Source organism: Cyprinodon tularosa, unplaced genomic scaffold (assembly GCF_016077235.1).
Source record: "Cyprinodon tularosa strain WSP-4 unplaced genomic scaffold, ASM1607723v1 ctg186, whole genome shotgun sequence".
NCBI lineage: Eukaryota > Metazoa > Chordata > Actinopteri > Cyprinodontiformes > Cyprinodontidae > Cyprinodon > Cyprinodon tularosa.
In genome coordinates, this window is record NW_024038652.1 from 610,447 (window position 1) to 631,848 (window position 21,402).

At 39.9% G+C, this 21,402-nt stretch overlaps 1 protein-coding gene across 4 annotated transcripts in view; it reads left to right on the top strand.

Annotated features, from left to right (window-relative positions):
- LOC119781969 (transcription initiation factor TFIID subunit 4-like) overlaps window positions 1–18,016 on the top strand; it is a 155,984-nt gene extending 137,968 nt beyond the window's left edge. For 3 of the 4 annotated variants that reach the window (XM_038282632.1, XM_038282633.1, XM_038282635.1), the window contains one exon: window positions 15,091–18,016. In XM_038282632.1, the coding sequence (XP_038138560.1) occupies window positions 15,091–15,264 (174 nt within the window). In that variant the 3' untranslated portion in view covers window positions 15,265–18,016. Of the gene's footprint in view, window positions 1–4,084; window positions 4,945–15,090 lie in introns of those variants that run through there. The other variant, XM_038282634.1, reaches the window with a different exon arrangement.
- Window positions 18,017–21,402: the final 3,386 nt, after the last annotated feature.

Sequence of the window (21,402 nt, forward strand, 5' to 3'; positions counted from 1 at the left end):
AACACAGTTTGCCGCTGAGACTGCACAGGTATTTTGTTTTGAGATGTAATATCATTTGAGATGAGTAAGGTATAAGTGTTAAAGATCACACCCTCAAGTTTTCATCTAAATATTTTTTTTCCAAAAGTAACACATCCATAGAACATCTACAATGGTGCAGAATAACTGTTTATTTCACAACAATAACATAAATTAGCAAAAGGAGGATGAACATCAGTAAACAGTGCAGAACGAGAGCAGATGACTTTGAGGGCACAACTTACTGGTCAGATGGAGATAAGCTAATCGCTGTCACCTTTAGGGGTGTTTGAACAGAGCATCTTACCTTTTGAGAAAATAAAAGGGTTAACTGCCATTAATCATTTCTCTCATAGGGTAAATCTGATCTCTATTCATTGTCAAAAACTGTAGCAGTATTTAGCATTGTCTTATTTTGACGCCAACCAGACTTTTCCATCACACTAGACAAGTTATTTTTTTTACTGTCGTATGAAGTCTGTGGTGGGGTTAAAGTTGTTTTTTAGTGATCAATTTTCTAAAACACCCACCCCTGTTCTCTCGCAAATGCATAAATGGCAGTGAAGACTGAATGAAGTAGTTTGGTGAGTGTGTCAGACCCATAGACACTAGGGGTGTAAATCACATCCATCATGGCGATTCGATTCAGTATCGATTTCCTGACCCAACAATTCGATTATTTTCGATACTCAAGAATACACCACGATTCGATTTGATTCTATTCTATTCGATTAATCGGTTAATTTTTTTGATTTATTATTATTATTATTTTTTTTTTTTACACCTTACAGGCTAAACAAAGTTTCAAGTTTGAAATAAATCAATGAAAGCTGTAATATCATTATGCATTTTTTTTTAGAAACAACAGCAAATAACAGAAGTAGAAAAGTTGCATCAAAAAATACTGCTCTATTTCAGTCCAATGAAATACCTCGGCTCCAGAGTGTCGATGTCCCCGCCCCCCTTGAGAGACGCTCCGCTGCTCCTCTCCCAGATTGTAGCTAGCCGCAAACAGTGCCGCAGACAGAAGGCCAGCTTGTTTTGTTTTTATGACGAAATTGCGGAAAACAACTCGTGAAGTTTGACCCGCTAGAAGAGCGAGGTGCGCGAGAACGCTGGGACCCTTTTTCCACCTGGATCTCCGCTCTTTTTGGCCCTCATGTCCCTCCGACATCGGACTAAAGTCGCCCCCACTTCCTCGCCGCCTCGGCCGTATCTAGACCCACAGCGTGTAGCACAGACCACTCTTCAATATTGAGCATAATTTAAAAGTGTCAAGCTTGCTGCAACACTGCTGTAAGAGTATAACCAGGAAGCGAGGTAGGAGGGCAAAATAGGTTTAGCGCCACCGCAGCACGGGAGGAGAATTACGCCCAGGAGCAAATGGATAAAAATAGACCGGAGGAAAAAAAAAAAAAACAATCGATTATCTTGGGGACGTGTTGATGCATCGGATCGTCGGCTTTTGGATCGATGCATCGATACAAAATGATTATTATTTACACCCCTACTAGACACCCCCATAGAATACAATCCAAACCAGTTCCTCTTGAACTACCCAAATTAGCCTATAGAGACAACTTCAGTAAATATAGGATAACTCATTTTAATTAAAAAAGAAACACTTTCTTTTACTGATACTGTAGTTTCTGCACCATATCTGTTTCAAATCCATAAATATTTCCGTAAAAGCTAGTTTTTAAATAATTTATTAAAAGCCCAAGTTCGGCCAGATTAATAGCAATGTACAGCAACAGGTGGGGGAAGGGGTTGTTCTACAATGCTCTAAGCTTCACAGCCACACAAACACTGTTCTAGGCAGGACTTGCTTGTTTGATTTGCACCTTTAAAGCCATAAGGCAGATAGCTATCCATCCATTTTCTGACACGCGAGAGGCGGGGCACACCCTGGACAGGTCGCCAGTCCATCGTAGGGCAACACAGAGACAAACAACAATTCACACACCTAAGGAGAACTTAGAAAAGCCAATTAACCTAACAATCATGTTTTTGGACTGTGGGAGGAAGACAGAGTACCCAGAGAGAACCCACGTGTGCTCAAGGAGAACATGCAAACTTCATGCAGAAAGACCCCGGGCCGGGAATCGAACACCCAACCTTCTTGCTGCCAGGAAGCAGTGCTTTCCACTGCAGTACTGAGCAGCTCGAGGCAGATATCATTTTTGTTTTTACTGTATGTTTTTCAGATTTTTTATCCCTCACCTTTACTGTGAGTTTACCAATTCCAACCTGTTACATATCAGAAGTTGAAAGCTTTTAAAAATAGTAAATGGCTCCACTGTGAGATCAATGAAGTCAATCAATCAATCAATCAATCAATCAATCAATCAATCAATCAATCAATCAATCAATCAATCAATCAAAACTTTGTTGTTCTTTGTCCAGCCTTCCTTTTATCCACTGAGGTCTTGCTTTGAAGATTGCATCATAATCCAGCAGCAAACGTCTGTCTAAGACAGTCATCGAAAATGAATAACTTTAAAAAAGGACCCAATGCTTTATTGTTCCTGAAAATCTCACTGATACATGGAAATGGCTGCTATGAGGTCCTTTTCTCAGAGTAACTGGGCCAAATGGAGTCTTCATTGCAACCTGGTTGTGCAAAGTTTAACATGATTGAGTTTAAGACCAAGCAATCTACTGTACAATGATCTCTTTCTGGTCACCAGTTGTTTTCCTGGTGCATGTCTAATATGGATGTAAAAATAAATCTGTTCTCATTCATCTGCAAATTCATTTGAAGTGTACCAAAAAAATTCAAATCTACCTAGTTATACCATCTTAGATGTATTCAAAATACCATTTTGATATATTTTTGAGACTGATTTACTAAGCAAAAGCAGAATCCGTTAGATTGTTGATCTTTTGAAAACACCTTAGTTAAAATAGGTATAATAATCTGCCGGTGTAGTAAGACAACTGCACTTGGCAAAACTTCTTTAAATCATGGAATGTATTCTCAAAATAAGAATACCAGTTTAAGACAGAAGGCAAGTGCTGCCTGGACCTGTGTTTGTGTGGCTGTGAAGCTTAGAGCATTGTAGAACAACCCCTTCCCCCACCTGTTGCTGTACATTGCTATTAACCTGGCTGAACTTGGGCTTAAACAATTTATTTAAAAACTAGCATTTCTGGAAATATTTATGGTTTTAAACAGATATGGTGCAGAAACTACAGTATCAGTAAAATAAATGATTTTCTTTTTGAATAAATAAAAAAATGACAGCTATTATAGACATTTATTTATGTGCATTAATGTTTTGCTTAAATACAGTAGAAATGTGGTATTTTCGCTCACAGTAATCACGCTGCGAGAGTCTCATACCAGTCCATGCCTAATTGGTGCAATTTGTATGCATGCCAACACAGTATTGCTGAGGACTAACAGCATTTATTAGGCCTCGATACAAAGTAGATGTAAAAGCTCTTCTCTCCTCAGGTTCTATCCTGTGTGTTTTTTCTCCATGTCCCCTAATGTGAACAAGTATAACGTCTGAAGAGATGTATTGAAGTATCCCTGCACATTCTGTACGACGGATATGTCATATGACATAATGCCTCGCAGCAGCCATCACGGATAAAATGACAGATGCTGTTTTTTGCCTCATGGATCTATCTTGGTCAAGTTGATTTTGAGACTTTTCATTTTGCTTTGCCCTGCTGTCTCTGTGATGCTGCTCTCCTGCATATTCCATCTTCCTTGCCTTTTCTTTTTTAACTGAACTTACAAACGCTGCCTGCTTTTGTTCTCTACTGAACTTCGCAAACAATGGTTGGGGTGTAATTGTTTGCGACAAGGAGACTGTGGCAGTTGATGTCTCACTTTCCTTTTTTAACTGACACTCAGCCATCTGCTTCGTTTAGCTGCGATGTTTATCCCGCCCAACCACTCTGCCTCCTCCACATTTTTTCCGTTCATGTACCGGTGAGACAACTGGTCTCCATAGATACATTAAAGCCATAATTTGATGGGAGAGCAGCGATGATGCTGTGTCGAGAAAAATCCTGGATGAGCCCTGACCTTTCTGTCTGTTTTTCTCTAAAGGCTGCCCTTTTCCCTGAGGGAAACAAGGCATTCTGGGAGCAACCCTCGCCCACTTCTGTAGAAGCACCGACCGGCTGCCTGTGGCTGCTCCTGCCATCTGTCCAGGTGGATGGATGATTATGATTGGAGAAAATCTCTGACCCTGTCGTCAGTCTGACTCTTGAGTGGCAGTAATTGGCATGGCAGTAGGCAGGCCCATCTTTCACTTGTGGTCAGCCATGATTGACCTGATTAGGCCTGGGTAACTCCCCAGAGAAAGGGGGTCTGGTGAGCCCCAGGGCACTGATGAGCTGGCTGGACCAACGTGCCCCTCAAACCAGCAGCAGAAGATGATACATGTTGCTAAAGTAAGTTGGCAGTAACAGCGGCCTGACTAGCTTCACTTGTCATGTCGTATCCAGCGGTCAGAGAGTTTACCGAAGGGAAATCTGAGACACAGCATGGTCATACAGAGTACGCACAACAAAGCATATGAGAGGGTGGGTGCTGGAGGGTGTTGGTTCGGTTCCTGTAAATTCAAACCCATCATATGTTTGCAATCAAATCTAGTCTGTACAGTGTGTTTACCGAGTGTTCCAATCAATGTAATTGGGAGGGAGTGTTTCTGACCGAAACATCTCCCTTCTTTCTCTCTCCGCCTGTTTTTAAGTGGACACTTACTGGATTTGTCCAAATGTAAATGTATCTCTATATCAATACCAGCTGCTGTATACACTCAACATAAAAAATCAACATCAACGTTCTTGATCTCAGTGAACAGCAATAGGTCATAAAACATGTAAAAGTACAGCAAAGTGTTGGGAAAAACAATGTAAAATGTCTTTTATTTTGTATTATGATTTAAATCAATCAATAGTAACTATTGCGTTACAAATAAAGGCCATTTTTTTGCTTTGGTATTCTCTTTGGTTGTGGCATTCCTCAAAATTAATATGGTGAAGTAAAGCTTTTTTAAATATTCTTTTTTTTGTTTTTTATGAAAGAAATAAAAAATGAAACCAGGGCATTTATAATCGGGGGGGGGGGGAGTACAGACAGTAATCAAACTGACATAAAAGATAAAACTTCCTGATGATTTATGGGTTTATTCAGCGTTGGTTTGGAGTTCTCACGGTCTCATCTAGACAGAAAACTGGGCCGAACTGTTCTTCCTGTGGTCTGAGGTGGCTGCTGCCTGGTTGGTTATAAATCTGAAGTGGATTGGTTAGCGCTGAGAGGCATCAAAGCCTTCTGTCCCACTTTCCACTGAAACTTCTAGAATTTCTGCACTTGAACTTCTCATGAAACATTATTGAGATTTAAAATCTTTTTTTTTCAGGAGGAAATGAGACTTTTGCACTATTTACTATTATCAGCAATTGGAGTCATATAATGATTTTAAAATCATGCAATCAACATGACTGACTGAAATGCAGTTGCAGTTCATAAAGCTGTCAGTTCACCAGGTGTCAGTAGCTCCATCAATGTAGACTCTTGCCTAAAAAACACTCTTATTCACAGGCTCCCTTAAACAGTTCTGTTTCAGCACTGGAAATAAAGGCATGGTGGAAATCCTTGGGATGCAGTCCATACCTAACCTTGCACTGTAAGCTGGATTGACATGCCAGCAGTGTTTTTTGGGGCGGGACATGTAGGAATGACGACAGTCAGAAGGGCCTTGTTTTACATTACATTACAAACATGGCTACACTGAACGATTCCCCTTTGACTCACACAATTTACTCGGTTTTAGCTTAAAGCTACAGTGTGTAATTTTCAGCGACATCTAACGTCCAGACTGCAGACTGCAGCAACATGAACATCTCCCCCCCACCGCTTCTCCCCCCCAACAATACGGCGAGCGTTACGGGACAAAATGTCTTCCACGACGTCGGAATCACCTACCTTCTCAGTTAATGAGGTTTGTTTACATAGATAATTTTACAGATAGTATTTCATTAGTCTGTGTAGGGTATAGATTTGATAATAATAAATATATCCGTTATTTTTATTCTACATCGTTGTGACGTTTTGGTGAGCTGCTTTGCATGGTGATATAAACAGACGAAGTAATTGTAGTCATTAGTTTAACAGCGAGATTGTGTTCGCTGGAAGAATACCGGTATATATTCCCCGTTTACAGAGTCCAAGTCTTGTTTGTGGCACGGGGGTTACAACGCGAGGAAGAGGGAAAAGAAGAGGGCAGAGAGGGCGGGGTGGGCGTGCAGCCAGGGCCAGGCGAGAGAGAGGTGCCAGCGGGGGTTGACTATAGCGGAGGAGGAAAGAATTGAAGATCTCCAAAGGAGCCGGAGAGAAGTAACCGAGGTATATATCCGTAGCTCGCTAATATGCAGCTTCATATATCTGTCTCTCTCACACTCACACACGCCACTATCAGCTGTGGTAATTTTATGAAGCTGTGGCCTTACCTGTCCAAGAGAAAACTGGCAACTTGAGCGTCACTTTGAAAACCTTTTTCCTCCGTCAGTGCCTTCCATCGTGTAAATGCCGTGCCAATGTTGATCCGTGTTTTTTGTCGTTTCTTGTCACGCTTGCGTTTATTCTCGTCGTGTTTCCGCTTCTTAGATGACGGGGGTTCGGTGTCCGCCGCTTTTCGTTGTGATACAGAGTAGGCATGATCCTCCATTCGTCTGATGTTTGGCAACACAGTGCCAAACAGTTTGCAAAGTCACTCACGCCTGCCGCCTTGATCCCCTTTCTTGTTACTGAAGCGCAGTATACCTGCTTCTTCTTCTTCTTTGGTTTCAGGCAGACTAAACGCTTCTCAGGCATAATACTGCCATCTATTGTTCAGTACCGTCTCAGTTAATCTCTCAACTTGCCGTAGTTACTTTCGAGCGTAATGGGCGATCTCGCAATCGCTAGTTTGTTGCTTCTGCGCTGCCGTAGCGCAAAGATGTCAGCCTCCATGGCTGCGAGACCCGCTCCTATGTAATTATAAATAACGAATTCTAAGGCAACGTAAATATTATGGTTAAAAGGCTGAGCTCATAGGTGATGATAAATAACATAGTTATGTATAATATATTCAATTTCTGACTTTATATCCCTGTAATTATTACACACTGTAGCTTTAAATAGCAACAATTTCTATTTCAAAAAAAGAACAGAGAAGCACTTTGCAAATTTGTAGATGGGAAAGATGACTTTGCTTTCCTTCAGACAGGATTTGGAAAAAGTTTGATTTATCAACTTAAGATTCGCTACTAATATGGCTAAAAAACGTATTATGGAAGGCAGGTACTAGCTGGCACTTCACCAATTCAGCTTGAAATATTGTACCTTAATATATATGATAAAATTATTTACATGCATACATTAATAAGAACACTATGGCGATAGCCGTACTGCTCCACTTGTGAAAGTAAAATCTGTTGGGCTCTTTTTGACATCAAGACAATTATTCTTATTGCCACATTGCCAGACAGGACACTGCCGGACAGGACACTGTAAAAAAAACAACAACAAAAAAAACAAAAACATGTTTTAAAAAAGAGCATTTTTGTAAAGCTCAGTCTGAAAAGTGTCTGAGAAGTTAAATATAAAATGTTTTGAAAAGGCAAGTAAAATTTAGACATTTAAACAAATAAATATATAAATCTTTATGAATATAAAGATATTTATAAAAAATGTAAAAGAGCAGCCAAGAGAAATGTTTCTCTTAAAACCTTTTTTAAGTTAGTTTTTTAGTTTATAATTTAGTTATTTTTCTTGACTGCATTGTTTTTTTTTTTTCAAAGTTCCATTTATACAACCTGTTTTTATTTGCAAAAATAATAACACAATATTTGACTCCACACTGACTGCAGTCAGTCATTGACTTTTCAGGATTCGCTCCTCCTGGATCAGCACATAGTCACAGTAGCCATTTGCCTGCAATCTGTTGTTGACTTTGCAGCAATCCCTCACTACAAGCCTGCAGCAGCGGAGAGGAAAAACTCGAGCTTTGCACAAAAAGGAGCATGTCTATTTGAAAAGTCCTTATCAAAATATTATAAATATATTAGGGATGCACGATATAACCGGCCCCCTATCGGTATCGGCCTTAAAACTGAATATCGGACATCGGCCACCCCACCGATATTTAACCCGATATTTGATCAGCTTCTGAGTTTCTAAAGTCTAAAAAAAAAAAAAAAATACTACTTCTTCTTCTTTCTCAAAAACTTCTTTTTTACAGACTTAAAAACTTCTAAAGACAAGGGGAAAAATATTGATACATTAAAATATCCCAATATCTTCATATGCTGATATATTGCCATTTAAAAACACCACATCAATCTCTTTTACTAATGAAATATTGCTATATGTCATCGTTATGCTACGAAATCCCCCGAAAATTCACGAAATGTTGCCATATTTTTATATGTTGATATATTGACGCGGTATCGATCTATTTTACTAACAAAATCTCACAAGAATTTGCAAAATATCACGAGAGTTTGTAACAGAACGATGAAAGTTCACGAGATTTTGAAAGTAAAATAGATCGATACCGCGTTTTTTAAAATCAATTTGATATCAGCATATTAAAAAATTTATTTGAGTATATTATTTTTAAAGTGTCAGAAATGGATAAAAAAACTGCTATTTTCAATGACTACTTATTTTTGTCCAGCTTTAACATCGGTATCGATATCGGTTATCGGCTACATGAGTTTTAAAATATCGGCATATCAGATATCGGCCAAAATCCCAATATCGTGCGTCCCTAAAAAATATATTATAAATATATATATTATAAATTATAAATAATATTTTGTTCTTGTATTTTCCACCTCACTTAAATGAAAAAATGCTGTTGTTCTGGCCAGGTATGTACCAGTACAATCCTTTTACCATCTACTGGCCGTTAATGATGTCTCGTTTTTTTTGTTACGATAATATATTGATATTCCTTCCTTCCTTCCTTCCTTCCTTCCTTCCTTCCTTCCTTCCTTCCTTCCTTCCTTCCTTCCTTCCTTCCTTCCTTCCTTCCTTCCTTCCTTCCTTCCTTCCTTCCTTCCTTCTAATAAATTATTATAGTATAATTTATTATTACAAACATTTATATTTTTTACTCTAAATCTTCTTTATAAATTCGTAGCTTTCTTACTAGTGAGTATGATGACTTGAACAAAGTTACAGGTGCTGGTCATAAAATTAGAATATCATGAAAAAGTAGATTGATTTCAGTAATTCCATTTAAAAAGTGAAACTTGTATATTATATTCATACATTACATACAAACTCATATATTTCAGATGTTTATTTTGTTTAATTTTTATGATTACAAATGACAACAAATGAAAATCTCAAATTCATCATATCAGAAAATTAGAATATTGTGAAAAGGTTCAAAATTGATGGCCCCTGGTGCCACACTCTAATCAGCTAATTAACTCAAACCACCTGCAAAAGCCTTTAAATGGTCTTTCAGTCTAGTTCTATAGGCTACACAATCATGAGGAAGACTGCTGACTTGACAGTTGTCCAAAAGACGACCATCGACACCTTGCACAAGGAGGGCAAGACACAAAAGGTCATCGCTAAAGAGGCTGGCTGTTCACAGAGCTCAGTGTCCAAGCACATTAATAGAGAGGCGAAGGGAAGGAAAAGATGTGGTCGAAAAAAGTGTACAAGCAAGAGAGATAACCGCACCCTGGAGAGGATTGTGAAACAAAACCCCTTCAAAAATGTGGGGGAGATTCACAAAGAGTGGACTGCAGCTGGAGTGAGTGCTTCAAGAACCACCACACACAGACGTATGAAAGACATGGGTTTCTGCTGTCGCATTCCTTGTGTCAAGCCACTCTTGAACCACAGACAGCGTCAGAAGCGTCTTGCCTGGGCTAAAGAGAAACAGGACTGGACTGCTGGTGAGTGGTCCAAAGTCATGTTCTCTGATGAAAGTAAATTTTGCATTTCCTTTGGAAATCAAGGTCCCAGAGTCTGGAGGAAAAGAAGAGAGGCACTTCATCCACGTTGCTTGAAGTCCAGTGTAAAGTTTCCACAGTCAGTGATGGTTTGGGGTGCCATGTCATCTGCTGGTGTTGGTCCATTGTGTTTTCTGAGGTCCAGGGTCAACGCAGCCACATACCAGGAAGTTTTAGAGCACTTCATGCTTCCTGCAGCTGACCAACTTTTTGGAGATGCAGATTTCATTTTCCAACAGGACTTGGCACCTGCACACAGTGCCAAAGCTACCAGTACCTGGTTGAAGGACCATGGTATCCCTGTTCTTAATTGGCCAGCAAACTCTCCTGACCTTAACCCCATAGAAAATCTATGGGGTATTGTGAAGAAGAAGATGCAATACACCAGACCCAACAATTCAGAAGAGCTAAAAGCCACTATTAGAGCAACCTGGGCTATCATAACACCTGAGCAGTGCCACAGACTGATCGACTCCATGCCACGCCGCATTGCTGCAGTAATACAGGCCAAAGGAGGCCCAACTAAATACTGAGTGCTGTACATGCTCATACTTTTCATGTTCATACTTTTCAGTTGGCCAACATTTCTATAAATCCTTTGTTTTTATTGGTCTTCAGTAATATTCTAATTTTCTGATATGATGAATTTGAGATTTTCATTTGTTGTCATTTGTAATCATCAAAATTAAACAAAATAAACATCTGAAATATATGAGTTTGTATGTAATGTATGAATATAATATACAAGTTTCACTTTTTAAATGGAATTACTGAAATCAATCTACTTTTTCATGATATTCTAATTTTATGACCAGCACCTGTATATGTTCATATAACCTGTAAAGGTATCAGAAAAGAGTGAATGCCATCACAGACTTGGACCCGATGAAAACCAAGCTTTTGTCAAAACACAAAGAGTTGAATGTATTTGAATGGCCATGGGAAATACAGTTATCTTACATATTCTCTTACCTACTCTATAGTGTGCCTTTGATCTTTTTATGGCTACTCCTGTTCACAGCCAACCTTTCTAACTCAAAGCCAAAAGACTGATGGATCACCCAGAGAACTCAGGATACCAGCTTTTCTACTCTATGCTAGAAAGCTACATAGAGGTTTGCTACAGTAATAGTTTGCTGAAATGTTTGTATTTCCAGGTCTTGCTTCTTTGCTGTTGGTCTAAATTTCTCCTCCTTTGCTTCCATCCTCCTTTTGTGCACGCGTTTCATCTCTGATTGATTTTCCATTTCTAGATTTTCTCTATTGTGTTCGTTTTTCTCCCCTCCTTGTGTCCTTACTTTCATGTCCTTATTTCCTTTCATCATTCCTTCTGTCTAAAGATATTTTCTTTATTCCCTCCTGTTGTCTTTACTGTATTTTTTTTTTTCCATTTTGCATCTTTAAAGTGCTAGTGGTACTATTTTTCTCAAAGGGAACTTTTATATTTTACTTTTCCGATTATAGGTAAATAATCTCAAACGTAGATTTTCACCTAAATTTGGAGTTTTTAAATGGGGAAAAAAAAAAGTCTGAACCCTGTATAATGAGATTGGAATTTCATCTTGAATCTTTGTCAGCAAGCTTTGTTTATTTGTATGGCAGATCTCCTCATATCCCAGGCAGCATAAAGAACATTTTTAACTGCGGCTGTGGTTACCCTGGTTCTTGACAATATTTGGTAAATGTTTTTCTCAGCCTTTGTTTAGGCGAGCACCTGAATATCTGGATGTTATTACGCCGCCTTTTTGATCTCATTCATGCTCTGCAAGCGGAGATGATTTTGTTTTTCTAATTGGAGGTGTATGCTTGCTTTGAGGCCACAGCATTCCTTACTCTTGGTACTGTCAATGTGTTTGCCATTCAACAAAGATGATCTCATGTCGTCAATTGGAAACACAACTACTGCTTCCTTTTCAAACACCCATGCACTTCGTTTCCCTATAAACAAAACAAAAAAAATAGTATCCCTTGAACTTTTGCTTACAGTACAAAGATCATCTTCAAACAACGGGTGAATTTCTCAGATAAGAAACTTTTAAAATTTCTCAGATAAGAAACAAAAAAACCTCAATCCAGAAAAAAAAATAAATAAATTGTTGTATTGAATCTTAACAGATCAGTCTCTCAAGTTGTTCTCCAGTAAGATCACAACAAGTCAGGATTCTTCGTTCTCTAAAGAAACTTGTATCCAACAATACAAGTAAATACAACACATTGCTACTACAAGACTTTTTCCAAAAGAATCATTTGTAAAGGTAGGATCTAGATTTGTGGAAACAAGCTTTGATGCTCTACTACATCAAAGTCAGAACATCATCAAACTGTTTAAAGTTGTGAAAATCTTAGTTTCTTGAGAGCTTGGGATTTAAAGTACTGCTGATGGTCCAAAATTAGGGTGGTGGAATTCATTCTTAAGCAATGACTGTTTTCTTCAGTGACAGTCCAACAGGGATAAAGAGTAGATTAGATTTCTGCAACCGCACACATCAAATGTTTCTTGGGTCTGGTCACGAACCAGTTTTGCTGGTATGCTTCTGCACCGTCTGTCTATTTCTAGGGATGCACAGCAGTTTCCGCCAAAGCGCTAGGGGGAGCCTATTCAAGAACTTGCGAGAACTTCGATGGAACATCACAAGAACTTCGGGGGCACTGGAGGGAGTGTTTATCTTCCAAAACAACAATGGCACATCTGCAAGATATCACGGCCACAAAGATGGATCTAGAGTTGCTAGACATCGAAGAGGAACAGGTTCTGTTAATGGAGTTGGCAAAAAGACAAAGGAGGGCACATAGGTTGTCCATCGTAGTTGTTCCTCGGTTTTTAAAAATGGCGCACCCCGGCACCGAATCGAGAAGGACGACCACACAGATAGCTGAAAAGCATATCAAGGACCAATCACAGCTGTTTTTTGTCTGCGCATTTCCGTTTGACGTCTGCTTGGGTTTGTGACCGTCCAACATGTAGTCATGATTTTTTTGAGGCAGATGATTTTCTTTCCGTTATCTTTTCTGATTTGTGTTGATAAGACTTCTAGAGACCATGATATATATTCTCAAAGCAAGAACTCTTACCAAGTGCAATTGTCTTACTGCGCTGGATATGGAATATACCACTTATTTTAAATGAAATTATATCAAAAAAATCTCACAGATTCTGCTTTTGCTTAGTATATCATTCTCCAAACAAAATCCAGAAGACTTTTTAGCTAGATCTAAGATTGTAAGATGAATCAGAGTCAGTGTGAGTAAAAATCTCAGCAAAGTATGGGGGCAAATTTGTAGAAGAATGCCACAAAATGTTTAAGCCATGTTTTAAACGAGACGTAGAAATGTGTTTTGCTGAGACAATCCTCTAAAATGTCTTGAAATGTATATTAGATTGTTTCTTGGAGAAAATAAAAGTTGAGCTTATTAGCTACATTTTAGCTAAATTGAACTTATTTAAAATCCTTTTTATACCACTTTTTTCACAAGGGTACATGCAAGAATTGATGTTCATATGGATGTTGGCATCATTAGCAGTTAGCCATGGTTGGTTGGTTTACAAAAGGAACACAACTCCCTGCAGGTCAGTCCTTTTTTGTTTGGATAGAGACCAGAATGATAGTGGTGATAGCAATGTGGCTAATGTTAGCAGCCTTCCAATGATGATGTCACTACAGGAGGAGAAACAAAATCTTGCATTTCGGAGAGTGCACTTTTATTGGCTTATCTGGTTTGCACACACACACACACACACACACAAAAAAAGACACTTTCGAATGTTTTTCTTGCACGTTTAACTGAAGCTCAGCACCAGCATACATGTTTAAAATGAAAGGTGATGAATCCTTTAGGTGCAATTCCATTTTATACTAAGTAAAGTATGTATACACTCCTGATTTTAACAAAAGATTTTTTTTAAAAAAACCTCTATTTAATCCTGCATTGAACCGATCTAATAAATCTGGTCGTCCTATCTGAGCTAGAATGTTTCCCAGTAGCTGTTATTCTATAGCTCCTCCTATGGTTCCATGGGCCAATTAGCTGCTTGTCTGATTAAATCTCCTCTTGCCCCTCAGATCAGAGGGTCACGTCTTTATGTTTGTTTAGGTATATTTACAGTTACAACCTGGACCTGCTGTAACTTTCTCCATAGCTTTATTCCTTAACTTCGTGCTGTGTTTGCTGCAACTGAATTACCACTAAAAATACACATTAGTGCAGGCATCCCCAACCTCGGTCCTTGAGGCCCGCCGTCCTGCAGGTTTTAGAGGTTTCCTTGCTCCAGCACAGCTGATTTTAATTAAAAGTTGATTAACAAGGCAAGGCAAGGCAAGGCAAATTTATTTGTATAACACAATTCAGTACAAAGACAATGCAAAGTGCTTTACATGATTAAAATACAGGAAGATAAAATAGAATCAAAGCAAGTAGGAAAAAAATAAATAAATAAAAAATAAAATAAAATAAGAAATGCAGAAACAAAAAAGGAATATTAAAAACAGTTGGAAGTTTTTGTCAGATTACATTTATTTATTTGATGATTTTTTTCCCCTTTTTTTTTATATAGAGAAGAAGATGACTTTGTTTGAGCTAATTTTCCAGTATTTGATTTCTAATTATCTTTAAAGCTGTTAGCATTTGATCAAAAATGTCTCCTTGGGCAGTTGACAATTCCCCAGAACCTTGCCTTTTGTTCTACTACCATAGAACTGCAAAACCTTTCCCATTATCTACAGGTAATTTAACTCTGCCCGATACACACCAATCCTATGGTGCCAACCTGGATAACTGGGGGGGCTTTTGATCTACTGCAATCATTATAATCAGCTGTGCTAAAGCAGGGAAACCTCTAAAACCTGCAGGACAGCAGGTCTCGAGGACCAAGGTTGGGGATGCCTGCATTAGTGAATGATTACTTTGGATGTCTCAGGGTATCAGAATAAATTTGTTTTTCCTTCTGTCTGATAACCATACAGTTCTTTGTGTTGAGGCTATCCCATAAAAATCCCCGAAGAAGTTTCTGGTTTTAACGTGGGAAAATGTTTCAAAAGTAATGAGGTATGAACACAAAATCCTCCATCTCACATGAAAATTTTTTGTCTCCAGGTTTCTGGCGGCACGGCAGGCTCCCCGGCGTGCTCCTCCGCCCCGTCCACCTCATCACGCCAGTACACTCGGCAGCGCATCACCCGCGTCAACCTCAGGGACTTAATATTCTACATGGAGCAAGAGAGAGAGACCGCCCACTCCCTCCTCCTTTACCGTGCACTGCTCAAGTAGCCCCGGCTCCGCTCAGCACCCACCTCAACCTCCACCTTCTTCTCCTCTTCCTCCCCAGCCACGTGCCTTCAGATCAGGTCTAATGTGTCGGCTCTCTGTCTCTATATGTACTGTAGTGATGTTCGACGTAGCTTTTGATACACAGAGATTTAGAGAAAAGCTAATTGTTGTTCCTTGTGTTCTCTGTTCAGCTTCACAGTGTGTAGTTAGAGCCTTCAAGTTAAAGTTGGATTTGTTGGAGGAAGGTTGTCAGAACCCTAAACCCACACCATGTCTTCTGGTTTTCTTTTCATGTGCAGGTTCCAGAAATCGGGCGGTTATTTTCACATCTGCAGGTTTCTTTATTTATTCAAAAGCTATTTGTTGAACTCGGTTCAGTGGATGTAGTCTGACCTCAAAAGAACACAGAGGCATCTCAGTAAATTAGAACGTGTTTGAAAAGTTGGGTTATTTCTGTGACTCGATTGATGACATGAAATTCACCCACGGTTCATTTCACCCCCCCACAGAAGGATCTGTTTAACACTTTTGGTTTTCTACATTTTGGTGATAATTGCTCACAGCAAAGGTTGACCAAAATTTGACTTTTTTTATTAATAATAATAATATATATATTCATTACAGAAATATTCACTTATTTAAATGATGCAGAACATTAAGATGTTTTCCCTGAAGTCCCTGCTGACCTCTCTGCCCCTCTTACTGTCTGGGTACCTGGATCTTTCCCAGCCTTTCAGAACCAGAACTATCTGCCCTCAGCTGCTCTTAGATGCTGTGGTTTCCAGGCCTTTCTTCCTCCGTCCTCATAATACTTACAAGCATAAACCTCCGGGTTTCAAACCTGCACTCGACACTCAGTAAAAGCACACTGATTCTAAACATATGCTCACCCACCTACACACACACACCGACAACCAGGCGATCCTAATGGTTTAAGGTCATGCTAACACCAGCTCCTATAATAATATAAGTGTGGCCTGCCTAATTCGATGCTGGGCTGAATCTGGATTCAGTTAAGTCAGTCATACAATTAGCATACTGTTTGAGGTATACTTTATGAAGAGAAAAACTTCCCTGGTACCAGCTTAAATATATGCTATGGTTTATATGCCAAGATCCAAAATAACCATACTAAATATTATTATGATAAGAGCCTTTAGCTTAGTTGTATTTTGTTGTTTGGTTTTTCTTCCTTTCCTCTCACCAGTTAGTTTGGTAATATTGCAGGAAAGCCATCAACGTTAAATATATAAACGTTAAATATAATTGAAGCTGTAGTTATACCTGTTCATTGTGCATCTTTTTGCTGCTGCAGTTTTTCCTTCCACTAAACGTTCCATTAATATACCCTGCTACAGCACACTGGGAACCTGCTGCTTCTGTAGTAGCTGTGCTTCCAATCACCATCAAATTGCACAAATTGTGATTACAAAAATAAATTTAATAAAAAATCTGATTTAATAAAACTGCAATGGAAGTTTTTTTGTTTTTTTTTTTTTGCATCAAACGAGTCACTTGATCTGCAGCCGGACCTTTGACTTGTAAAAAGACAAGAGGCCATATGTGGTTGAAAGGATGATGGTGCCCACTACTGCCATGGCTGAACTATCCCGTGTACTTACATTTCCATGTCATTTCCGTTACAGTATTGCATGAACAAACCTTTTCACATGCAGCTTTAATTTGTATTCGTTATTTTATGGAAATACAGCAAATGCAAAAAACTGTACTTTTGAAATTGGCATAACACCAGCATCGTTTTGCGCACATTTGTAATGGCAATGCAACTAGTGATTATTTTGCTGCTTAGCTTGCTTTTCAACCCATCTCTGTGTAGGCCATAATATTAAATTACTAATTTAGGAAAAAAATATATTTTCCTCCCATTTGATTATTTTGTTTTAATCAGAAAACGAGGTTTACCATAGCTGTAAGCCAATATCATCAAAATCAACAAAAAGTCACATTTAGACTAAAACTCCTGTGCATAAAGTTAATTGATACAATCTGAGTTTAATGAAATTAGTGAAATAAGTTATTAAGATGCACCTGTAGCATCATTCTGTGACATTGCTGTATGTGTAAATAGTTCTTTTGGAATTATTTTACAGCGTGTATAATTTTTTCATCACAGTTAAGTTTTGTAAGAAACAGAAAGTATTTCCTGTGTGAATATTCTTCAAGCTGAAGTTTTGTAAAAGGAGAGTCAGATTTTGATGGTTAAACTGTAGTATTGTCATCCCCACCCCCACCAACCTTGTAAACTGAGTCAGTATTTTCTTAAAGTGAAGTAAGCAGAGTGCAAACAGACATTCCTTTATCATTTCGTCCCACCTTCCTGTCTCTGCATTCCTTGTGTTAATTGAACATAAGCTGCTGTTCGGCTTCATCATACAAGCTTTTCACATCGACTGAAGGGTAAAGGTGACTCATTGGTTATGATGCGCTACAGCGCAGGTATGGGATAAGATGTCTGTCAATAAAAACGAATGCATCGGTGCCTGAAATGTAAATGTAGGTCAATAAGCGTGAATAGATTTGAGATTTCAAAGATACAGCTTTGCAAGAGGATAAGTTTGTAAGTTTTAATATGAGATATACAGGTACTACAACCCCTTAGGAAGCTGTTAAAGGCACACTATGCAACATTTTTCAGTTAATTAATGTGTTCCATAACGTTTTGGATGATTAAATGAGTCATTTCAGGTTGAACAAAGGTATTCTCGGCCGCCCTGGTGGTCTGTGGGGGAAATACCGCAGTTGCAGGAGCACCGACCCGCACCCACAGGCTAAGAAGTCTCGCGAGAGTCGGTCTTGCTTTACGGCGAGAACTGCTACACCCCCCCAGTTAAAAGCATGCTCGTTGCTAGCACAGTAGCGATCTTTGTGCAGTGCTGCTTTCACTGCCTAACCATCTGCTGCTTCATTTTTGCTGCTTGTACCAATTAGTTCTGACGAGTGGCTGAAGCAGCTTTGCTGCTCTGGCTGCGCGGTGCAAAAGTGTGTCTGACGCGCGTTGGGCGGAGCTTCACTATCCTTTCTCTGCCTTGCAGCTACACTATATTGCCAAAAGTATTTGCTCACCCATCCAAATTATTGGAATCAGGTGTTCCAATCACTTCCATGGCCACAGGTGTATAAATTCAAGCACCTAGGCATGCAGACTGTTTTTACAAACATTTGTGAAAGAATGGGTCGCTCTCAGGAGCTCAGTGAATTCCAGCGTGGAACTGTGATAGGATGCCACCTGTGCAACAAATCCAGTCGTGAAATTTCCTCGCTCCTAAATATTCCACAGTCAACTGTCAGCTGTATTATAAGAAAATGGAAGTGTTTGGGAACGACAGCAACTCAGCCACGAAGTGGTAGGCCACGTAAACTGACGGAGCGGGGTCAGCGGATGCTGACGCGCATAGTGCGAAGAGGTCGCCAACTTTCTGCAGAGTCAATCACTACAGACCTCCAAACTTCATGTGGCCTTCAGATTAGCTCAAGAACAGTGCGCAGAGAGCTTCATGGAATGGGTTTCCATGGTCGAGCAGCTGCATCCAAGCCATACATCACCAAGTGCAATGCAAAGCGTCGGATGCGGTGGTGTAAAGCACGCCGCCACTGGACTCTAGAGCAGTGGAGACGCGTTCTCTGGAGTGACGAATCGCGCTTCTCCATCTGGCAATCTGATGGACGGGTCTGGGTTTGGCGGTTGCCAGGAGAACGGTACTTGTCTGACTGCATTGTGCCAAGTGTAAAGTTTGGTGGAGGGGGGATTATGGTGTGAGGTTGTTTTTCAGGAGCTGGGCTTGGCCCCTTAGTTCCAGTGAAAGGAACTCTGAATGCTTCAGCATACCAAGACATTTTGGACAATTCCATGCTCCCAACTTTGTGGGAACAGTTTGGAGCTGGCCCCTTCCTCTTCCAACATGACTGTGCACCAGTGCACAAAGCAAGGTCCATAAAGACATGGATGACAGAGTCTGGTGTGGATGAACTTGACTGGCCTGCACAGAGTCCTGACCTCAACCCGATAGAACACCTTTGGGATGAATTAGAGCGGAGACTGAGAGCCAGGCCTTCTCGTCCAACATCAGTGTGCGACCTCACAAATGCGCTTCTGGAAGAATGGTCAAAAATTCCCATAAACACACTCCTAAACCTTGTGGACAGCCTTCCCAGAAGAGTTGAAGCTGTTCTAGCTGCAAAGGGTGGACCGACGTCATATTGAACCCTATGGATTAGGAACGGGATGTCACTTAAGCTCATATGTGAGTCAAGGCAGGTGAGCAAATACTTTTGGCAATATAGTGTATATTTGCTGTGATCAGTGGGAATAAAGTAGTTTTAATATGTTTTTAAGTGAGAAAATACATCTGAAAACGTAATCAGTGCAGTCAGTTCATCCAGATTACCATTTCTGTCGGAGCCGCTCAGACCCCCACATACCAGCGGTGCGCCGACAGTTGGAATCCCTTCATCAGCAGCCTCTGGCCGGGTCGCCTCCTCGCGGTTCACCGCGGCGGCTGGTAGGTGTTTTTCATCTAAATAATCCAAACTGCAGGCAGCAGGATAATAAAAGCCAACATATTCTGCCTGCAGATTTCTGCATTTTAAGTTAATTTAGGCGTCAATAAACTGTTTAAGAGGAGCGATCATAGCGCTCTGATCATCAGCGCTGTGTCTCTCTCCCTGCCAGCTCCCAGATCAGCTTCTCTGATTGGTTGAGGCGGCGCATCGAGCAGCAAAAATAAAATGTTTCCATCTCGAGCAGCAGCGCGTTTGCGGTGCGTCACGTGCGTCAGATGCTTAAACGCGCCCGACGCGCTGCTTCAGCTGCTCAGACGCGCTGCGCCTGCTGCTCAAAACGCGCCGCGGGACCTTTTGCTGCGCCTTGACGCGCGTCAACCATTGACTTTGCATGTAAACTCGCTGCTTCTGTCGCGCCAGCTGCGTTCGCCTGTCTGCTAAGCTCAAAACAACCGCGCCTGGCTTGATGGAGAAACCAGGAGAACAGCTGTGCATATTTACGACAGTGCACTTTTACTTTCGCCCTCTGGGGGGAGCCTCGCTGGAAAATCAACACCGGTTGCATAGTATACCTTTAAACTCCTGACCCCTTGGTGGCAGTAATCTCCCTGGAAGTTATTCATCAAAATCATAAGCGAAAGTAAAATACCAAAAAACCATCATTTGAAAGTAATTTTGTTTCCTTTTAACGGTGCTTTGTGAAGTTGCATGCAAGATTACTGCTGCCAACTGGTAAGGACTGTAACAGCTTAATCAGGGGCTGTATATACATACTTGCACATTTTGGGATTTAATGAGTTTGTGCTTTAATTTTGTAATATTGCAAGGTTATAACTTTTTCAACTTCTTTCACAAAAAGGGGTGTGAATTGGCAAGAATTTGGCGATATGATATGTACCAGGCTACATTTATCACAATACGATTTATTAGCAGTGACAATTTCTTAAAAAAAGAAAATTAAATACATTTTTTTCTATATATATATATATTTTCTGCAGCTGTATTTGGAAATATCCCCTAATTAAATAATGCAGAAATTATCAGAACTAATTTTTTTTATTTGATTTTGTATTCTAATTCAATTCAGGTTATTTATATAGTGCCAATACACAGCATGTTATCTCAAGTTGGAGCTCATCTGCCTGGCTGTGTGTTTCCTGGCCTTTTACAGCTGCCTTTTGTATCTCTGCTTCTGTCTCCTTGAATCCCAGTCAGCCTCAGCAGATGGCCGCTCACACTGAGCCTGGTTCTGCTGGAGGTTTCTTCCTGTTAAAAGGGAGTTTTTCCTCTCCACTGTTGCCACAAGCATGCTTAGTATGAGGGATGCTGAAGAGTCAATGAGTCGATGCAATCAACTGGTTTTCCTTAGATAGCAAACTTTGAATCAATTTGACAGCATTATCTGGTTGAATTGTAAAGTGCCTTGAGATGACGTGTGTTTTGAATTGGCGCTATAGAAATAAATTGAAAGTCACTTTACAGAGACAATACTGTCAAATTGGTTGGTAAAAGCAGTGGATTACATCCAATTATTGACTTGCAAGACATGCTTCTCCTTTGAGGCGACGACCTACAAATGTTTTTTGTTGTTGACCGCTCCCTAACACAGCATACTTG